This window comes from Onychostoma macrolepis, chromosome 02 (genome assembly GCF_012432095.1).
Source record: "Onychostoma macrolepis isolate SWU-2019 chromosome 02, ASM1243209v1, whole genome shotgun sequence".
In the NCBI taxonomy this organism is placed as follows: domain Eukaryota; kingdom Metazoa; phylum Chordata; class Actinopteri; order Cypriniformes; family Cyprinidae; genus Onychostoma; species Onychostoma macrolepis.
In genome coordinates, this window is record NC_081156.1 from 24,789,836 (window position 1) to 24,810,518 (window position 20,683).

Genomic DNA, 20,683 nt, shown 5'->3' on the forward strand with positions numbered 1-20,683 from the left:
TCTGTCTCTTGCAGTGAAAATCATTTAGCCTCCGGGCTGGAGCTCAGCAGGAGAGAGAGAGAGCAATTAGAGAGAGAAAGAGACTGACAAGGAGAGAGAGGGAGAGAAGAAAAGGAGGGGCGCACAGGTAAATGATAAAGGAAGTTGTGGGAATGATGCTGAGATGTCGAGATGAGCGACGGGGTGGGCGGCAGAGATGACGGATGGACAGAGAGATGGGCTAGGAATGAGAAAATGTCGGAAGGTTAATGCCGCGGAGCAAATGAGCTGGAAATGCACGCGAGAGGGGAGGAGAGGGTCAACGTGGAAAACACAAACAGTGGGGTCCAGAAGTCTGAGACCATTAGTGAGAATGCTTCTAACATTCTTTGTTATAAATTATATTATTAGCATAGTAATTTGAGTGATAAGTATTCGGTTTGTCTGCTTTTTGTTTTAATGACAGCAAACTGCATGAACGCTACAAGTTTGTGTCCTACACTCTCAGAAATAAAGGTACAAAAGCTGTCACTGGGGCGGTGCCTTTTCAAAAGGTACATGTTTGTACCTAAAGTGTACATATTTGAACCTAATAGGTACAAAAGTGTACCTTTTGAAAAGGTACCGCCCCAGTGACAGCTTTTGTACCTTTATTTCTGAGAGTGTACCATGGTCAGTGTCACAAATTTATTTGATTAGTGTGCTATAAATAGTGGAGAATCTTAAATATTTACCATTCATTTAACACCATAATATTTTTCAGATGTTGGGTGATAGGCCTTTCACAAAGAATGTGTTTTGGCATTGAAAAACATGAGGTGCAAAAAGTGGGAAAAAAACACAGAAGAGTTGAACTCTTTAACTTTTAGAATAAAGTGTCAAACGTGAGATGCTGCAAAACACAGGTGCAATGGTCAGTGACCACTGTCTAACAATTTACAATGGAAAATAACCTGTGTGACTGACTTTCCTCTGTAGAAAACAAAAGAAGTTCATTTTTTGTCATACAATGAAAGTCATTTGGTTCCAATGGGGTTAGTATAGACAAAAACAGTTGAAATATATATCAGATATCAGAACATCTTTTGTGTTCTGCAGAAGAGAGAAAGTCATTCAGATTTGGAACGACATGAAGGTGAGAAAGGGTACATGATTTATTTATTTTGGGTGAACTGCTCCTTTAAATTAGATTTTGAACCCCAGATTTGCAGTGTAACTTCAGACTTTTGGCCTCCACTGTATGTGCAAACTCATGACCTTGGAATCCGGTGAGAGGGATTCTTGCAAAATAAGTTATTTTTTAAAAAAGGAGAAAAAGCACAGCGAGAAAGCGCAGCAAACAAGGAGAGAGTAGGATGCAGGAGAGAGGCAGGGCTAAGAGAGAGAGAGCGTGGTTAAATACCATTTTATTATAAACCCCTGTGGAGAAGAAATTCAAACGTGTTTCTGTTCTGAGAGTGGGAGCTGAAAGAGAGAAGTAGAGGAGAGGGGGAAGGGGGAGGATCTGGAGAGTCTATTATAAGTGAAATTCAAAGAGAACTTTCTCTTTCTCTCCTCTCTCTTTATTCTATTCCCTGCCTCTCCCTGTGTATCTTTCAAATCAAGATAATGCCACACACGCAAGCGCTTTTTTCTTCCTTTACCCACACTTTCATCACATGTAAACGTGAACTTATTTTCATTTTTCTAACAAGCGGTGCTATCACATGGCATTCTCATATTGTTTGATTCCTAACTTTGTCTGTTATTTTCTCTCACACAAGAGAGAAACTGCCTGTGTAACGTGATGCAATAACATGACAAGCGATAAAAGCTGTCTCTTGCATGTAAATCTTTGTGGAGTTTTTCCTCTACAAGTCACGACTGCAATATGCAACAGGATTAATCTCTTGTAGTTCTATTTCTGTGGTATTGCGCTGGTTAGCAGTGCCCACTGTGAAATCTCACTGGTTCAAAATCCCTATCCTGTACACTACCGTTCAAAAGTTTAAGGTCAGGAAGATTTTTTTTTTATTGAATACTTCTATTTTGAAAGGATGCATTAAAACCATCAAAAGTGACTGTAAATACATATATATAAATGTTATCATATATCATCTAGAATTCTGAAATAAAAACTCAAAATTCCTCAAAAGTATTAAGCAGTATAACTGTTTTCAACATTGATAATAAGAAGAAATATTTCTTGATCACCAAACCAGCATATTAGAATGATTTATAAAGGATCATGTGACACTGAAGACTGAAGTAATGGCTGCTAAAAATTCAGCTTTGACATCACATGAATAAATTACATTTAAAAATATATTAAAATAGAAAACAGTCCTTTTAAATTGTAATAATATTTTACAATATTGCTGTCTTTACTGTATATTTGATCAAATAAATGCAGTCTTGGTGAGCATAAGAGACATCTTTCAAAAACATTTTAAAAATCTTACAGACCCCAAACTTTTAAATGGTAGTGTAACTGTATGTTAAACATCAAATGTGACCCTGGACCACAAAACCGGTCATAAGGGTCAATTTTTCGATTTATACATCATCTGAAAGCTGAATAAATAAGCTTTGTTATGATAGGACAATATTTGGCCGAGATACAACTATTTGAAAATCTGGAATCTGAGGGTGCAAAAAATGTAAATATCGAGAAAATCGCCTTTAAGGTTATCTAAATGAAGTCCTTAGCAATGCATATTATTAATCAAAAATTAAGTTTTGATATATTTACAGTAGGAAATTTACAAAATATCTTCATGGAACATGATTTTTACTTAATGTCCTAATGATTTTTGCCATAAAAGAAAAATCAATAATTTTGACCCATACAATGTATTTTTGGCTATCGCTACAAATATACCCCAGCAACTTGAGACTGGTTTTGTGGTCCAGGGTCACAAATGTGTTTTGAAAGGCTGATTTATGGAAACCCAAATGTAAACTGACTAATTTCATGAACCAGATTATTTATGTGACATGAAAATGCAATATTACATGACAAAAGTTATACGTTACTGCATTTCATGCACAGAAAGACAAAAGTCAGCTTTCCTGTAAATGTGAAATTCGCAAATCATTTCAGACACACAATCCTAAGCAGACACTCATTTCATGCAAAAAAATCACGCAAAGAAAAATCATGCAAAGAAAGTTCCTTCTATTTGCACACACAAGAGTGACTTAACTTTTAAATTTGTTGATAACACCTTTTGCAGTCAAAATGGAAAGGTTCCGGTGACAAAAGGCAGCTAGCTTTTGTCGATCTGTATATGAAACACATTAAAGTGTAACTGCATTTTGTGTCACTCATTTCATACGGTGCATGAAATTAGTCAGGTCACACTTGGCGCTCCATAGTGACTGTCACGTCGGGCAGCAGTTTGGCTTTCACTCTTATTTTTTACAAATTATATCCTTCACAAACCTCTTTCCCCATGCATCTGTGAACAGTTAATATAAACTGTCCGAATTACCTGTCATCTTTCGTATACATTTCTTCAGATACATCAAGAGTGATTTTAGTGATTTGCCTTATATCACTGCACACTTTCAGTCTGTTGCATGCCTGTCTTTTGATGGCAAGTTGTTCACTGAATGCTGAGAATTTTCACAAGAAACAAGGATTTTTTTTTTTTTTTTTTTTGTATTCCGTCTGGTATTTACCCATGGCTTTTTAATTAACAGCCAGTTCACACAGGACATGCTCTTGCATCCAAAGTACAAAAGAGCTAGACGCGAAAAAATGCAACTGTCTAGACTATGTTTAGACTAACTGTCTAAAAATAGTGCAGCTGTGTTATTTTAGTATTAATCCACTCTTTATTAATATTTTAAGGTGTCTTATTTTTATGTTCAGTTTTCTTTTTGATTTTAGTAGTAATTTTGTAATATACATTTTTAATATTTCAGTTTAGCTTTAATTTATTTTCTCAGTTTAGTCACAACACAAACTTTTATTTCAGTATTTAAAGATATAGTTCACCAAAAATTTTAATTCTGTCATCATTCACTCATGTTGTTCCAAATCTGAATCTTAATACAAAAATGATATTTTGAAGAATGTTGCCAACCAAACAGTTGCCAGTAGTCATTGACTTCCATAGTGTTATGGGGGTGATGAGACGTGCGGATCCATCTGCAGACTTTTATTGAGCAGAGACGTGGTCATAACAGGCAGGGTCAAACAATGGCAAACAGGTATAACATTGGCGAGGCAAACAGTAAACTAAGACAAGCGTGGGTCGATGATCGGCGAACAGTATCCAAAGGGGCGAGACAGGAGAGGTAGTCCAAAACGTCAGCGATAGTCCAGGCAGGGGAAAACACAATCCAACAAAGGCAAGGCAAGGCAAGGCAAGGCAAGGCAAGGCAAGGCAAGGCAAGGCAAGGCAAGGCAAGGCAAGGCAAGGCAAGGCAAGGCAAGACTAGGAAAACTAACGGGGCTCTGTAGGGCAGCGATAATGCATACAATACTCGGCAGTGACGGAAGGAAAGTCCAGGGTAGAAATAGAGTGTGTGATTAGTGAGAGCTGTGTGTGCAATCAGTGCAATTGTAATATGTGACAGCTGTGTGATCTGTGTGATGGATGATGGTGAGTGAGTGACCTCTGGTGGTGAGTGAATGGAAGTACAGACCAGATTCGTGACACATAGTATTTTTCTCCACATTCGTCAAAATATCTTCTTTTATCTTCAACAAAAAAAAAAAAGGTTTGGAACAACTTGAGGGTTAGTAAATGGTGGCAGAATTTTCATTTTGGGTGAACTTAAGTTTGTAAGTTTAAGTCAAACTAATATTTATATTTTATATAATTTTATTTTATTTTATTTTAGCTTTATGTGACTAATACTGGTGCAGACTGCTGAGGGAATCCAAGAACATTCTGTGTGAACAGCAAATTGCTTGATTATGGCTCTGAGTAAAATCATAATAATTTCCACTAATCAAATAGACGTGGTGACCCCCAGGTTGGGAAACCCTGATAAAGCCAAGTTTCAACATCGAAGAAATTATGTAACAGGTTCTCTAGAATAAAGGCTTTAGAGGTAGTTCACTGTCAGTGATTTGCAGCTGGAGGACTGTTAAGTCTTCGCTCATGCTCAGACAGGGGAAGCTCATGTGGAGGGTTAACTCATGATTATGTATAGTCCAGTGTGAATACAGTGCATGACCTTGAGCTAATATTTATTCTGAATCCTCTCAGCTGAGGCTGGCCGTCCGCTCTACTTAACCATGCCTACTGCCCCTGAATGAGGGCAATGCCACAGAGAGAGAGAGAGAGAGATGAACAGAGATTACTGAATAGGGTGATGCTTTGAGCGAGGGAAATTGACCTGTGGCCTTTACTGTTAAAACATGAATATGCAGATGCAGATTTTTTCTGGTATGCATGACTACATGTGTATTTTTCAGATGTGCATCTAACAGCCTGCGAGCTGCAAAAGGCACATCATCAATATTATAGTGTGAAGCCGGAGGCTACAGTCAGAACAGGTCTTTGAACTGCATGAGCTGATCTTAAAATATCTATATTAAGGCTGTCGATCAATTCAAAATCAAATGAATTACATGATAAACTAATTTATTGCATCAGTATTTTCTGAGAAAATTAAGATAATTAAAAGAGATTATTGTGGCAGGTGAATAAAACATTGACTACTGGCTGTGGAAGTCAACGTAAACCATGCTGATTTCGGATTGTGGATGCGATATTAGTTTCACTCCTTAAGAAAATGAACCATGGTTTTATTATAATAAAAGTTTAGTAGCCATGTTTTTTTTTTTTTTTTGGCGTAATGATTACCAATTTTTCATAATCACATTTTTATTACAAATACCATGGTTACCATGGTTACTGTAGCAAAACCATGGTTAATTTGGTACTATGGTAACTATAGCAGTTTTTTGGCTTTATTTTTAGTAAAACCTGGTTCATCTTCATAAGGCATATAAATGTTCTCTAAACAAAATGAGAGTTAATATTGAGTATCTTATATTTTTTATTATGATTTTTTTGCTCCGCCAATAAAAATCAGTATTTTGAACAAATCGATTAAGAGATTGATTCAAAGACTCATTTTTTTTCCGTTCCTAAATGAATCGGGCTAAATTTGAAACTACATACTAGAATACTACTCTTACTTTTTTGGTTATATAAATAAAAGTGTATTATGGCAGTATGCAGTTTCAAATTCAAATGAACGATTCTCTCAGTCAGTCATTTTGCTTCTGAATTAATCAGTTTTTTAAACAAATTGATTGAGTGAATGATTAAATTTTTCCTTCATAAAAGTTTTGTTCCTGAATGAATCAGCAATTTTTAATGGAATCTTCGCATGAATGATTCAATTCATAAAGCCACTTGTCGCTTTCTACTAGTGTGAAAAAGTAACCTGCAAAACGATTCATTGAAAAATCCTCTCCACATACTCAATTATGATATTTTAAAGCATATTTTATGTATTCAATGTAAAAATATAATTATATTTTTATGTTGAATGTATATATCATTAATTTAAATAAATACATTTTAATTGATATTTTTATAAATTATAAATAAATAAATAAATATATATATATATATATATATATATATATAAATATTAGTGCTGTCAAATTATTAATCGTGATTAATCGCATCCAAAATAAAAGTTTTTGTGCACATAAAATATGTGTGTACTGTGTATATTTATTATGCATATATAAATACACACACATGCATGTATATATTTCCGATAAATATGTTATGTTTATATCTTAAACACATTTATATATAATATAAATTATATGAATATAAATACATACATGTAAATACAGGTACATATTTTCAAAATATATTGCATGTGTATATATTTATACATACATAATAAATATGCAAAGTACACACACATATATTATGTAAACAAAAACTTTTATTTTGGATGCGTACATTTGACAGCACTAATATACACGCACCCACAATATGTTTGTGTGTTTTAAGCTATGTAATGATGGAATTTGTTCATGTTTGGGGTGAATGAACAACATGACAGTACAGTCCCTCCCTTCTTCCGCTGAGCTCTAGAGACATTAGATGTATATTCCAGACCACTGCGATTTGTGATCCCTGTTCTCGGCAAACCCCTTAAAGAGTTACCTCTTCAAAGGGTTTTCTTCTTTACAGGGAATAAGGCATAGAGATGACCATTTTCAAAGGGGCTGCACCCTAATGGTTAATAAACATGCTTAACGCTTCTCCAGGGACACTGGCGTTTGCTATTTTTGAACTGCATAGCACTTTATGCAAAGTGTTTGGAAAAGCACCAAGTTACTATTGTTTGTACATTTATTCATACAGCCTACTCAAAGTCATGCTCAGAACAATTAAAATAAGAAGCGCAGTCTTTTGCAGTTAAGTGATGTATAGTATTTGGCACAGGGTCGCTCGTCTTGGCACTGTCAGACAATGGCATAGAAGTGAGCAAACTCCCCTTTAAATGCCCAGAAAAGATTTTCATCAGGATTGGTGCCCTTTCCCTGCCTACATGCTCCCCTGTTAAAATTATTAAAGTAAATAAAGCTGAAGTATATAGCATCGGCTTCAAAGCCAACCCATTAAAGTTAAACACATTCATAAAACAACCACGCGCTCTTTCTTCATATTTCAGCTGATTATGATAATAACCACTGGTATTTGCATAAACTTGTGCCAAATAAAGATGGTTTTGATCATAAATGATGCATGAAGGAGGCTGAACAACAGCAGCAAATTGGAAAAATACTTGCTGATGATGTGAAACAACTACTCATGTGACCGGCAAATGTGGGCATAAGTGACACGCTGGTGATGGACGTTGTTGGGTGTTGGGCCAGGCTGAGTCAGATGGCATTACATCAGTTTCAGCTCAGCCTGATAAAAACAACACGGACAAAAACAACACCTCAATTATCAGACTCAGCACCAGTAACTAACCACACTAGCTTGCTAGGAGCATTAGTGTAAGAGTGTGGGTGAAATCAGGCTGCGCTGTGACTCCACTGACCTGTAACCACAACTCAACCCCACTTGTGAAATCAACTGTAAGATACCATTCTCACCTAGTTCTCATAGTGCTTATGTTTTGAATCAAATTGGTCCTCCCACGGATTTGAGCATAGATAAATTGAACCTTCCTGTTCTATAGTTCTGAGCACTGCACTTCAGAGAGGTCTGACCCTATGTATTTTTTTTCCCAATTTTTTTTTTCTTGGTTAAAATTTTTCAGCATTCCATTTTAAAAGTTTATTTACAATATAGTAATTAAAAAGCATGTCTAAATAAATTGAAATCATGAAGCTTTTAACATACAATTAAACATCAGTTTATTAAAAGTTTAAGCAAAAATTGCATTTTTAGCACCCTGTTAAATCCTTATTTATTTATTTATTTTATGCTTTTGCCAGATTTCCCTTTTTTTATTGCTTGAAATAAGCTTTAAAAATTTCAAAATGTAACAATTTCAAGATGTATTAATTTTTATAATTGGGCCCTATGAAATGTTTTTTTTTTTTTTTATCTCCGAAAATCTGTTTTATTTATAATTTAATACATATCTATCATCAAAAATGGTGGTAATCAAATTAAAGCATAAACCATTAAAATTTTAATTATTATCAGATTTTACAATTCCTTTCATTATTACTTGCCAAACCTTATCTTTTAGGTTTATTGATAGAATTCAAACTTGGAAGTGAAACTGTGTAATATTCATTAAAGAATAAAGAATAAAAATTGTATTATTATTATTATTATTACTTTAAGAAATACATTCTACTGTACAATAGTAATATATTTTTGACACAATTTCTTGACACAAAAAAACATTTATTTTGAGTTGTCTTGACCTTTAAGTTTCTGGCATTTCTATGATATGATGATAGTTTTTATTAAATAATGAAATGGTGAAATATTCATAATATGAGCTGAGAGCAGCTCTGGAGAGATGAAGTTCATGTGTTCATATGATGAGACAGCAGTCACTGAAAACACCACAAGCGACATGTTTGCTTGAGTATATGTGTTAGACAAAACTATGCTGTTCATTCACACAGAAACGCACAGAATATACTTTATTTAAAATAGTCTTTTTGCACTTTAATAGTCAGAGAGAGTAGTAGTCCATATCACGATTTGATTAAGTGTAGAGCCATACTTTTGATTTATTAGTCCAAAATTTGCAGTGTTATACTGTAAATTCCATTTTTCTGACTGATTTCCATGATTCTTAGAGCCGGGTGTTACGGTGTCAGGCTACGCCAGGGTAAACAACTTTAATAATGCGGTCAGTGCGTCTGGGTTGGCAGGGCTGATGTTAATTATGTGTCAGTGGATAGATAAGGGCGCCTCTAAAGCTCTGTGTCGGCCCCACAGTCGTGGACTCTCAGCTGGGCCTTGGGGCTGCAGGTGCGGAGCCGCCTGGCAGAGGAGATCCAGTGAGGGATGCGAGGTTGGTTCTAGCTGGGGGCCAGACAGATGGAAGGTCAGTCTGGGTGAGAAGACACAGTCACGCCTGCTCTTAGTCATGCAGCAGGGCCAAGAGTGGAGAGTTAGCCAAGCAAGGTCACCCCAATTTGGAATTCTCCCACACTGCACCTGTGAAAGAGACCTGTCACTGTGCCAGAACAGAAATAACATAAATGTGTAATAGATTGTCTGGATTTGTCATTTGACTTGTTTTGCGAGATATGCCCTGAAGCCTTTAAGTGAAAGTTGTTATGAAGCTGCTTCAGTGAATCTTTCAATACTGATATGCTTTCTGGCAGCCTTCATTTTCATGGGCTCACAATTTTGTGTATTAACAGTTTTCACTCAGAAATTGCTAGTAAATTTTATGAACAATTACAAAGAAACAAGTAACACATTTTAATTAAGCATGAAATTTTTCATTAGAAAACTGAAATAGTATTTTCTTGTAAAACATACTCCTTTAATCTATTCTTAACAAATTTGAAAAATAATTTATTGTTTTTATTTGTTGGTCTATATATTTACTTACTTTTTTAGATGATTAAAAAAAAATCATTTTTAATAAATTTAATTTAATTTAAATATATTATATTATACTACTATTTATTTATTTCTACTATTAATTTATTGGCTTTTTTTGACAAGATAGTGGAGAGGTGACAGGAAAATATAGAGACTGAGACATAACCCTGTTTTAATTCACAAGATGTTTAGTGTGATATCTATAAAGGTTTGTCATATAGTTGAGGTAGCCAAAGCAAAAGTACCATCTCAATGCCGCTAGTGAGTCATGTGTTGTTGAGCTCCTCTGAGGAGAAGCACACGAGCTTCATCTTCCTCACTCAGACGTGAAGGAGCCGAGGATTCTCTCCCATCAGCCTTAAAGCCTTTGATAAGATTCCCCGGTGGCAAAGGGGGATTGAAACTCATAACACGCTGAGATCTGTGTGTATCGGAGTGTGTGTTTCTGTAATGGTTATGTGTGTAGATGGCCTCTCGGTATCCAGGCCACCGCATTGCTGTTTAGAGCAGTCAAAACCCATTTCACATGATGGCTGAAGTGCCATTTTCTCAAACACTGTTTCTCCCAACTCGCGGGGCGCTAAATAAATCTGCCCAGGAAAACACATTCATTAGGTTAATGCACAGATGCGAAATACATTTTTTTTCCCTCTCCCAATGTTTTATGATTTATTGTGCTGCAGGAATGTGAAATTGAGTATACCCGAATAAGTTATTTAAGTGATTTAGAGGTTGACACTGAATATTTTTTTCCCACAGTTCATGATTTATGGTTATTGCAAAAATATGAAATTGACTATATGAGTATAAGAACATTACTTTATAATATAAGTAATTTAGTTGATTTAGAGGCCTAATGATAATGCCCATGTATACAAAAGAAGCCGAGAATCTGTCCTTGAAACAGGATGTCTGCCAAGAATTTACATGGCTAATTTGAATGCATATTATGGTCAGCTGGATGTCGCTGCATAAATTAGACCTTTCTGATGCGATTTCATGTATAATTCAGTTGCTTTTCAAAATGTCTTGTTTTTGAATCAACTGCCTCTTTGATAAGTCCTTTATTAAGGTGTCGGCCCGGTTCAGCTGTGTAGATATTAGACCTCATTTAGTACTGATATTCTAATCTCGCTAGGGCCAATAATGGTGCGACTATTTAAATTCATGCTTGTTTTTTTTTTGCTAATGTGGTCAGGCATCTGGTTGGCGGTCAGTGTGTGTGCGGTTGTGCATCACGCTGTGTGTCTGTCCTTGAGTCTGTGTGTGTGTTTGAGTGTTTGCTTTGAGCCGTGTCACTCCGTCGGTGTTATTGGACGTGTAAATCACAAGGAGTGTCGGCGGAGGTCATGTCGATCAGGTCAGTGCCAGGGACAAAAGGACACATTCCTCTCGTTCTCCATGACTACTCAGAGGGGATTCTCAGCGTCTTTCATCATCCCGCCATCGCCAGCCTTAACGATAGCGGCAGCTTCATTAAGGGCCTCGTTAAATCCTGTCGTTAAGGCGGGTCATTAAAGCCCTTCGTTAAGAACCCCGGGCTTGGAACGGCAAACCGCTGGCAGACTTGACTGACCGAGAGCTCAAGGCGGAATTAATGGATGGAATCAGGAATTCCAGATCCACAACACAGCAACGGCTTAGCTGCCGCTCTCACTAGCAACAACACACGACACCTGGACTGGCAGTTACATAGATTTCCCGACTGATTACCAACTGTAGCTGAGGTACTGACTAACACCTGGTATTAACATCCATTTTGGGCAGTCTGATCACAAGTGGTCTGTGCTAAATGGTGTGAGGTCCAAAACGTTTTGTGACTTAGAAAATAGCACATATTTACCAGCCTGATCTCGTTCGTTTTCACAGAGAGTGACATTGAATATTTACATGTATACATCCATTAAAAAAGGTGTATTTTATTTATTTATTTTTATTTTTTTAAAGAAATTAATACTTTTATTCAGCAAGGATGCATTAAATTGATGACAATGAAATCTCACGTTACATGGCCCCATTCATTCTTTCGTTTACACGGATCAGTCGTCCTGGTCCCTTTGCAGAAAAACAACCCCAAAGCATGATGTTTCCACCCCCATGCTTCACAGTTGGTATGGTGTTCTTTGGATGCAACTCAGCATTCTTTCTCCTCCAAACACGATAAGTTGAGTTTCAATTTTGGTTTCAGCTGACCATATGACATTCTCCCTATCCTCTTCTGGATCATCCAAATGCTCTCTAGCAAACTTCAGACGGGCCCGGACATGTACTGGCTTAAGCAGGGGGACACGTCTGGCACTGCAGGATTTGAGGCCTTTGTTACTTTGGTCCCAGCTCTCTGCAGGTCATTCACTAGGTCCCCCCATGTGGTTCTGGGATTTTTGCTCACAGTTCTTGTGATCATTTTGACCCCACGGGGTGAGATCTTGCGTGGAGCCCCAGATCGAGGGAGATTATCAGTGGTCTTGTATGTCTTCCATTTTCTAATAATTGCTCCCACAGTTGATTTCTTCACACCAAGCTGCTTACCTATTGCAGATTCAGTCTTCCCAGCCAGGTGCAGGTCTACAATTTTGTTTCTGGTGTCCTTTGACAGCTCTTTGGTCTTGGCCATGGTGGAGTTTGGAGTTGGACTGTTTGAGGTCGTGGACAGGTGTCTTTTATACTGATAACAAGTTAATGCCATTAATACAGGTAACGAGTGGAGGACAGAGGAGCCTCTTAAAGAAGAAGTTACAGGTCTGTGAGAGCCAGAAATCTTGCTTGTTTGTAGGTGACCAAATACTTATTTTACCGAGGAATTTACCAATTAATTCTTTAAAAATCCTACAATGTGAGTTTCTGGATTTTTTTTTCTCATTTTGTCTCTCAGAAGTAAAGATGGGGAGAGGCTCTCCAATCTGTGAAAGAGTGCGTAAAAAGATAAGGCTTTGCAAATCTCATCATCTACAGTGCATAATATCATCAAAAGTTTCAGAGAAACTGGAGAAGTCTCTGTGTGCGTATGGGACAAGGCGAAGACCTTTGTTGGATGCCTGTGGTCTTTGGGCCCTCAGACGCCACTGCATCACTCATCAGCATGATTCTGTCATTAACATTATGAAATGGGCCCAGGAATACTTTCAGAAACCACTGTCGGTAAACACAATCCGCCGTGCCATCTACAGATGCCAACTAAAGCTCTATCATGCAAAAAGGAAGCCATATGTGAACATGGTCCATATATAAAGGTTTTAGAGCAACATATGCTCCCCTCCAGGCGATTTGTATTTCAGCAGGACAATGCAAAACCAAATACTGCAGCTATTACAACAGCATGGCTTCGTAGTAGAAGAGTCTGGGTGCTGAATTGGCCTGCCTGCAGTCCAGATCTTTCACCTATAGAGAACATTTGGCGCATCATTAAACGAAAAATACGTCAAAAACGACCATGAACTCTTCAGCAGCTGGAAACCTATATCAGGCAAGAATGGGACCAAATGACAACACCAAAACTCCAGAAACTCAAAACCTCGATGCCCAGACATCTTCAAACTGTTTTGAAAAGAAGAGGAGATGCTGCACCATGCTAAACATGCCCCCGTCCCAACTATTTTGAGACCTGTAGCAGGCATCAAATTTGAAAGGAGCTTATTTTGTGATCGATCGATAGCCCAATCCTATGATTCATAAATATTTGTTCATTTTTAAAGTTGTTTATATGTAAAATGTGCATTTTAGTCCATTTGTGAGGCATCTTTTGCAGATAAGGTAGCATATGAAAATGTCTATATATACTATAACCACACTTATATGTATGATGATATAACGCTGCATATACATCCACAAGACTGCGTGGAAAGTCTTGGATTTACAACAGAATTAAATGATGCAGATCAAGTGAAATTCATCCAAAAAATACTTTATATAGTAGCTAAAATAATGAGCATTTCATTCAAAACAGTATGTTTGCAGTAGATTTGGTATACTTGAGTATATTTAGTATAATGTGCAGTAAGCAATAATGTGATGACTTCTTGTGCCTTTTCGCACTTGCAAACATGTAGTGTCATCCTGACTTAATAAGTGGTATATGTAGCCCTGAAATCGAAGACCCTGCAGTGGCTTGTGACAGTGACTTGTCTCAGCTGACCAGTTGTCATCAGATAACCCAGAACGGATTTAATACCAGGTATAAACAGAGACTAAGCTGAGGTTTTTACTGTTGATGGTCATTAAAAATCTCAGGGTGCTTTTTGAAGAGTAGGTATGTAACCAGTGTGCCCTGGTCAAATTGGCCTCACTCCATCATGGCCTCCTAATCATCCATATAATTGGCTACTTCACACTGTTGCCTCTCCACTGATAACTGGTGTATGGCGGGAGTTCTGGCACAATAAGGCTGCTGCCGCATCATCCAGGTAGAGGCTGATTGTGGAAACCCCCACCACACCACTCGTTCAATATGCTTTGAGCAAAATTATTAAGTAAAAAGCTATATTAATGTAAAAGATTATGTTTTTGTATATTATGATTGGCCTCAGGAAAATATAATTATTTTATGAGTTATATTACTTTTATTTAATGTTAATTAACAAACAAAATGTTATTATTGTGCATATTAAAGTAGTTTATTTGTCATTTGCCCAACTTATAAAGGTTATGCTGGACATTAAAATGCTTATGACAAAGCTTGGGTCACAGAATGCAAATAACATTCAGACAGACAACACAGACATATAAGAAATGCAAAAGAAATAGACTAAAGGTCCTTGCACACTGATTCTGAAATTTTCGTTTGCGTTTTTTTGTATTTGTCATCCTTTCCTATCAAAATGCTTGCTACGGATGCGAAATTTTTTTTTTTTTATGACGGACGGAAGTTTTGGAGGCAGTGTGTAAACGTGATTGACATAACATGAGGTCGTTTTTATTTTTTAACGTGCAAAAACTTACGGTTTCAGAGATCAAAGACCTTAAGACTAAGGGAGGTATTCAAAAGAGTGGTAATAATAATATACAGTAATATGTAATAATAATAACTATACATGCTGGAATAGGTCAGGCTGCAGTCACATTATCTAGGAGTGTTGGTCCATCTTTGCAAAAATTAACTAAAGCATTATTTATTTATTTATTTTTTACCTACCTTTTTATGATTCTGATTGGCCTCAGGAAAATTTTATTAATTTATGACTTATATTAATCCATATTATTACTATTTAAGTAATAATAATAATAATAATAATGAAATATAAAACAATATAAAATGTAATAACTCAATAATTAATAACAACAAAATAATAATTATATTTTATTGTTGAGTTTTTTTTGTATTAATATTTAATATAATACATGCTGGATCTTGATCTGTCAGTCCAACTCTGCAAAAAATCTGCCTTGTACAATTTCAGTCTGTGTAAAGCATTTACATGATATTTTTAAATTATTGCTTTAGTATAACTGTAGCCGAACTTTTAAACTACATATGAACATACTGAGAAAAGCTCCGTGATGCAGATAGCTGAGCAGAAACGCCTACTAGCAACCAACAGTACAGCGACCTGGAGACCTCAATGTGAGCACCCTTTGACATGGAAAAACTGTTTTATAGCTTGCCAACTTGTTGCATTTGGCCTGGCTATCGTACACAGGAATGTGTGTATCACTGAGCAGAATGTGCCTTCTCACAGTATTCCTCATCACTGCCCACCGAGTGTCAGGACATTCTTCGGGGATTTACATCTACACAACCACATGTTTTATCTCAGAATTCAATCTAGAAAAGCCAATGAATATTCTGATTCTAAAAAAATCTCCATTTTGATTCCATTGAGGGAACACACTCAGCTCTTTCCACACTCGAATGCCTGCAAACATAGGACACGCTCCCATTTGTCTTCCAAACTTGCTGTGTGGCACTTTTTGTTGAAGTTGTGCTCTTATGGGGTCTTTTTAAGCAGCCGTATTCTGGCCACGTAGAAGCGGTAATGAGGATGAATGCTGATGCATTCTCCACACTCTTCCCTCTGAGCGTCACGCGCTCCCTATGCAGCCCAGGCTTTGCTCGCTGCATGAAGGCTCCTTAGCTGTAGACTGCCGCTGATCTGGTAACCAGACTCCACCCGCAATCAATGCCCAGAGTACGAGCGCTTCATGCAAGGCTGTGTGATCATTACCTCCCATCTGTATTGTCTGAGAACGAGCCCCTGAAGTCCTCATCTGTCAAAGTGGAGTCTATATTTCAAGATTAATTTTTGTTTTATACTGTTTTTGCTTTCAGCTCCTCTGTATACTCAGTGCTGGGTAGTAACTGATTACATGTAATCTGGATTGCATAATTATATTCCAAAAATAAAGTACTTGTCATTTGATTGTTACATTTTAAAATGTTCATAATCAGACTAGAGTTATTTTTTTTATTGATGACAGGATTACATTTTATTCAGTCTTTGTAAGGCTTTTGTCTTTAAAACACATCCAAAGGCAAAAGTCCATGTTAATACTTATTTACATGTAATGCAGTGATTCCCAACATTTTTTTTGTCAGCTGAACCTCTTTCATCTAATATATTTACTTATATCTCCTGAGATTTTAAGGCAATAAGTTTGCATGTTCACTGTTCTGTGGTGTTGGTTAGTGGTCAAAAGACATGCAGGTAAACAAATAAAATATTTAATCTTTTTAGTAAGCATTTTATTTTGAATGTTATTATATTAAAATGATTTATTTTAATTTAAATATTTTAAAATTTAATTATTTAATTAATTAATTATTTACATTAATCTCACAACCCCCCTGCAGCTGCTTCATGAACCACAGTTTAAGAAACCTTGACGTAATGTTTAATGGACTTCATGTTGTTAATAACAACAAACGGAATATATTTTCATTCTCTTTGTATTTTATATCAATATGGTACAATATTGTCCTATTTAAAGGAGACCTGTTATGCCCATTTTTACAATATTTAATATAAGTCCCAGGTGTCCCAAGAATGCGTCTGTGAAGCTTTAGCTCAAAATACCCCCCAAATTATTTATTATATAATTTTAAAAATGCTTATTTTGAGTGTAAGCGGAAGCAGAAGCGGAAGCTGTTTTCATGCATGACTCTTTAAATGCAAATTAGCTGCTGCTCCCCGCCCCCTTTTCCAGAATAGGGCTGTGCCTTTACAGCTCGTACTCAGATACTCTGCTAAAAAACATTTGGTTTTGATTATCATGTCTATTGTGATGAAATCATGTGTTTTAAACCATATCAGTTTAAACTTCAGATAAACTAAACTAATTTTCCACCCACAGCGCCGTAATTGTGTTTTCGCAAGCAACAACGGAGTACCAGTTCTAACTTCATGGTGAAAGTTCGAGCAAAGCATGCTAACTGTTCTGTATTTGGCTGCATTTATGAGCATAGAACACTATTTAGAGCCAGCCTCAGAAGAGACAAGAGAGCAGTGGATTTATTGATTTATTTACTGTATATTATGCTGCTGCCACACAGATCTAATATAAACATGCAGTTTCTTTCACAGCAGTTTACCTTCACAGACATAATCGACAGTTTTTGTAACTCATGTGTGTTTTTAACATAATCTTTTGTGTATTTGACAGTTTAAGTGCAATAAGACATGAATGAGAACTTGTATATTAAGGGGCGGTAATATTATAATAAGATCTACATCAAAGGGAAAGGTAAATCTGAGCAGCTTGTTTTTTCACAAGCTTGCAGAGAAAGGCTTACCAAAAAAAGTACTGGGTTGTTCTTTTTCATGTTTTCTGGGTTTGTAGATTCACCTGGGACCGGATTATAGCACTTAAACATGGAAAAAGTCTGATTTTCATGATATGTCACCTTTAAATCAATGTAGTAGACGAGTTGGCTCACAAGTAATCTAAAAGTAATCAAAAAGTAAATTATATAACCAAAAATGTGTAATGTAATGGATTACGTTACTAACTACAATTTCTGTCATGTAATTTGGAATCACTAATGGACTGCAATCTACCCAGCACTGTGTATACAATATATTAGTCCTTTTTAACCCTTCAATCTCTTGTAATCTCAACCTTTTCCTCTCTTTTTCTCCTCATCAGCTTCACACTGACATGGACAGAGGTGATGGACGCACTAGGTATGTGCTGCGGGGTGAGGGGGCGGGGTCAGTGTTCGTGATTGACGAGAAGACGGGCAACATCCACGTAACCAAGCCCTTGGACCGGGAGGAGAAGGACGAATACCGGCTGATTGCCACAGCAACAGACAGTCAGACAGAGCGTGCCCTGGAGCCCTCCTCCCAGTTCATCATTAGAGTGCAGGATATCAACGACAACCCACCTGTTTTCGAGGAAGGACCCTACAGCGCCACAGTACCCGAGATGGCAAACATAGGTAGCGGAAGACAACATATGCTCATCCCCGCTAGCACGTTTTCTTGGTGAATGTCAATGATTTTTGAATAATGCAGGATTCATGCTGTCCCAAAAATCATTGCATGAAAAGCCGAGGAAAATGCTCCCTATAATTTGCAGCGTTTAAATGTTAATGACGCTCATTCGGTGAAATAACCTCTCACGTTTATCGATTTTACGTCCGTTTGAGGCGGGTTCAAAATATTACCCCTAGACAGTCGTGCTTGTTTTGTTTTGCCTGAAATGGCTTTAATTAATATCAAAGGATCCCAACCGCAAACAAGAATTATTCTGCGCCGCATCTGAATACTAGAACCCTTTCTGAGGTAAACTAAACCAGAGAGCCATTCAGATCTAATATTCCATCAGTGTGAATGCGTTATAAGTCTAAATTGTGGCGTGTTTCTTCAGTTCCACTCAGATTGAATATGAATAGATTTCTCTGAGCCGGTGCATGTTGCGTCAACCCGGGAGTCACGTCTGTTTTTTGATCTGCCTATCTGATCATTCGTTTACAGTGACAATCTCTCTCTCTCTCTCTCTCTCTCTCACGCTCCTGTTCTCCTACCGTCTTCTATTTGCTGCTTCTTAACTACCTGCGAAAGATCTGTAATCAGACGGCACCCTCCCCTCAACCCACAAGCTCTCATGGTGACACTGTCAGGCCTTTGATGTCTGAAAACAGCAACAGCTGCTCCCACAAATCCCCCCCCGTCCCTCTGAGCTTGTCAGCCGTTGCCCCATGGGAAACGTAGTTCTCTTTCCATTGTACATATATATGTTCGTTTCAAACCGCTTCGGTCCTTCGCGTGAAGCTCTTTGATTTATTTGGTTGGAAAAAAGTCCATATCTGTCAGGAGCGAAAGAGAGATTTGAGACGTGAGGGAGTTGAGGAAACAGGGGAGTGTGGCCGCAAAAACAGGCATAGAGATTGAGAGAGGGAGCAAATGGGGAATTGGAGAAGGAGATGAAGAGAAATGAAGTGAGACAGACAGAGGCGCGAATGAAAGAAGGTGTGTGGCTGGGGAGAAGAGAAAGTGAATACTGTATTTGTCACACTGCAGCAGGAGGGAGAGAAAGGAGAGAAGGGGAGAATCTGTCAGTCTTTATACGGCTCTCTTCATGTAAAATGCTTGTCCTGTGATGACCTGTGTTCATATGTGCCATATTGATCATCTTTTATTGTCTTTTTTGCCCTCTCGCTTACTGTCTCTCTCTTGCTCCCTGAAACTCTTCCTCAGGGACCTCCATCATTCAGGTGACGGCTTCAGACGCAGATGATCCTACCTATGGGAACAGTGCGCGGCTGGTGTACACACTTGTTCAGGGGCAGCCGCACTTCTCAGTGGATGCTCAGACAGGTGGGTTTTTTTTTTCTTCCAGGAACTGTTTTATTATTAAAACGGCAGCCATTTCACTCTGTAGCCCAAGACTGGTCGCCCACTGAAGCTAAGCAGGGTTGAGCCTGGTTAGGACCTGGATGGGTGACCTCCTGGGAAAACTAGGTTGCTGCTGGTAGAGGTGCAAGTGAGGCCAGCAGGGGGTGCTCATCCTGTGGTCTGTGTGTGTCCTAGCGCCCCAGTATAGTGATGGGGACACTATACTGTCAACAAGCACCATCCTTTGGATGAGACGTTAAACCGAGGTCCTGACTCACTATGATCATTAAAAATCCCAAGATGTCTTTCGAAAAGAGTAGAGGTGTGACCTTGGCATCCTGGCCAAATTCGCCCATTGGCCTCTGACCATCATGGCCTCCTAATCATCCCTATATCTGCTGATTGCCTTCACCAGTAAGCTGGTGTGTGGTGGGTGTTCTGGCGCACTATGGCTGCCATCGCATCATCCAGGTGGATGCTGCACACTGGTGGTGGATGTGTAGATACCCCCTCACAATGTAAAGCTCTTTAAGTGCCTAGAAAAGCGCTATATAAAAGTAATGAATTATTAATTAAAACTAACCGTTTTTCAGCTTTCTCAATACTTTTGATTCAATGAATATTACATTTTATTTACTTGTTTCAGACCCAAGCTTTCTATCTTAAAGGGTTAGTTCACTCAAAAATTTAAATTTTGTCATCAATTATTCACTTTCATGCCATTCCAAACCCATAAGACTTTCGTTCATCATCAAAACATTTACCCAAAACTTTTACACTTAAAAAATTCATAAAAACATGGTAAACATAGTCCATATGAATTACCATATTTTTTGGAATATAATGCAGATTTTTTTTTAATAACTGAAATGTGCTGCGAATTATATTCCAAAGTGATTTACATAATGTTAATATCAAGCACACACA

At 37.5% G+C, this 20,683-nt stretch overlaps 1 protein-coding gene across 3 annotated transcripts in view; it reads left to right on the top strand.

Moving 5' to 3' along the window:
* LOC131530779 (uncharacterized) overlaps positions 1–20,683 on the top strand; it is a 150,929-nt gene that overhangs the window by 75,915 nt on the left and 54,331 nt on the right. For all 3 annotated transcript variants that reach the window (XM_058761225.1, XM_058761242.1, XM_058761233.1), the window contains 2 exons: positions 18,063–18,357; positions 19,619–19,738. In XM_058761225.1, coding sequence (XP_058617208.1) covers positions 18,063–18,357; positions 19,619–19,738 — 415 coding nt within the window. The remainder of the gene's footprint in view (positions 1–18,062; positions 18,358–19,618; positions 19,739–20,683) is intronic.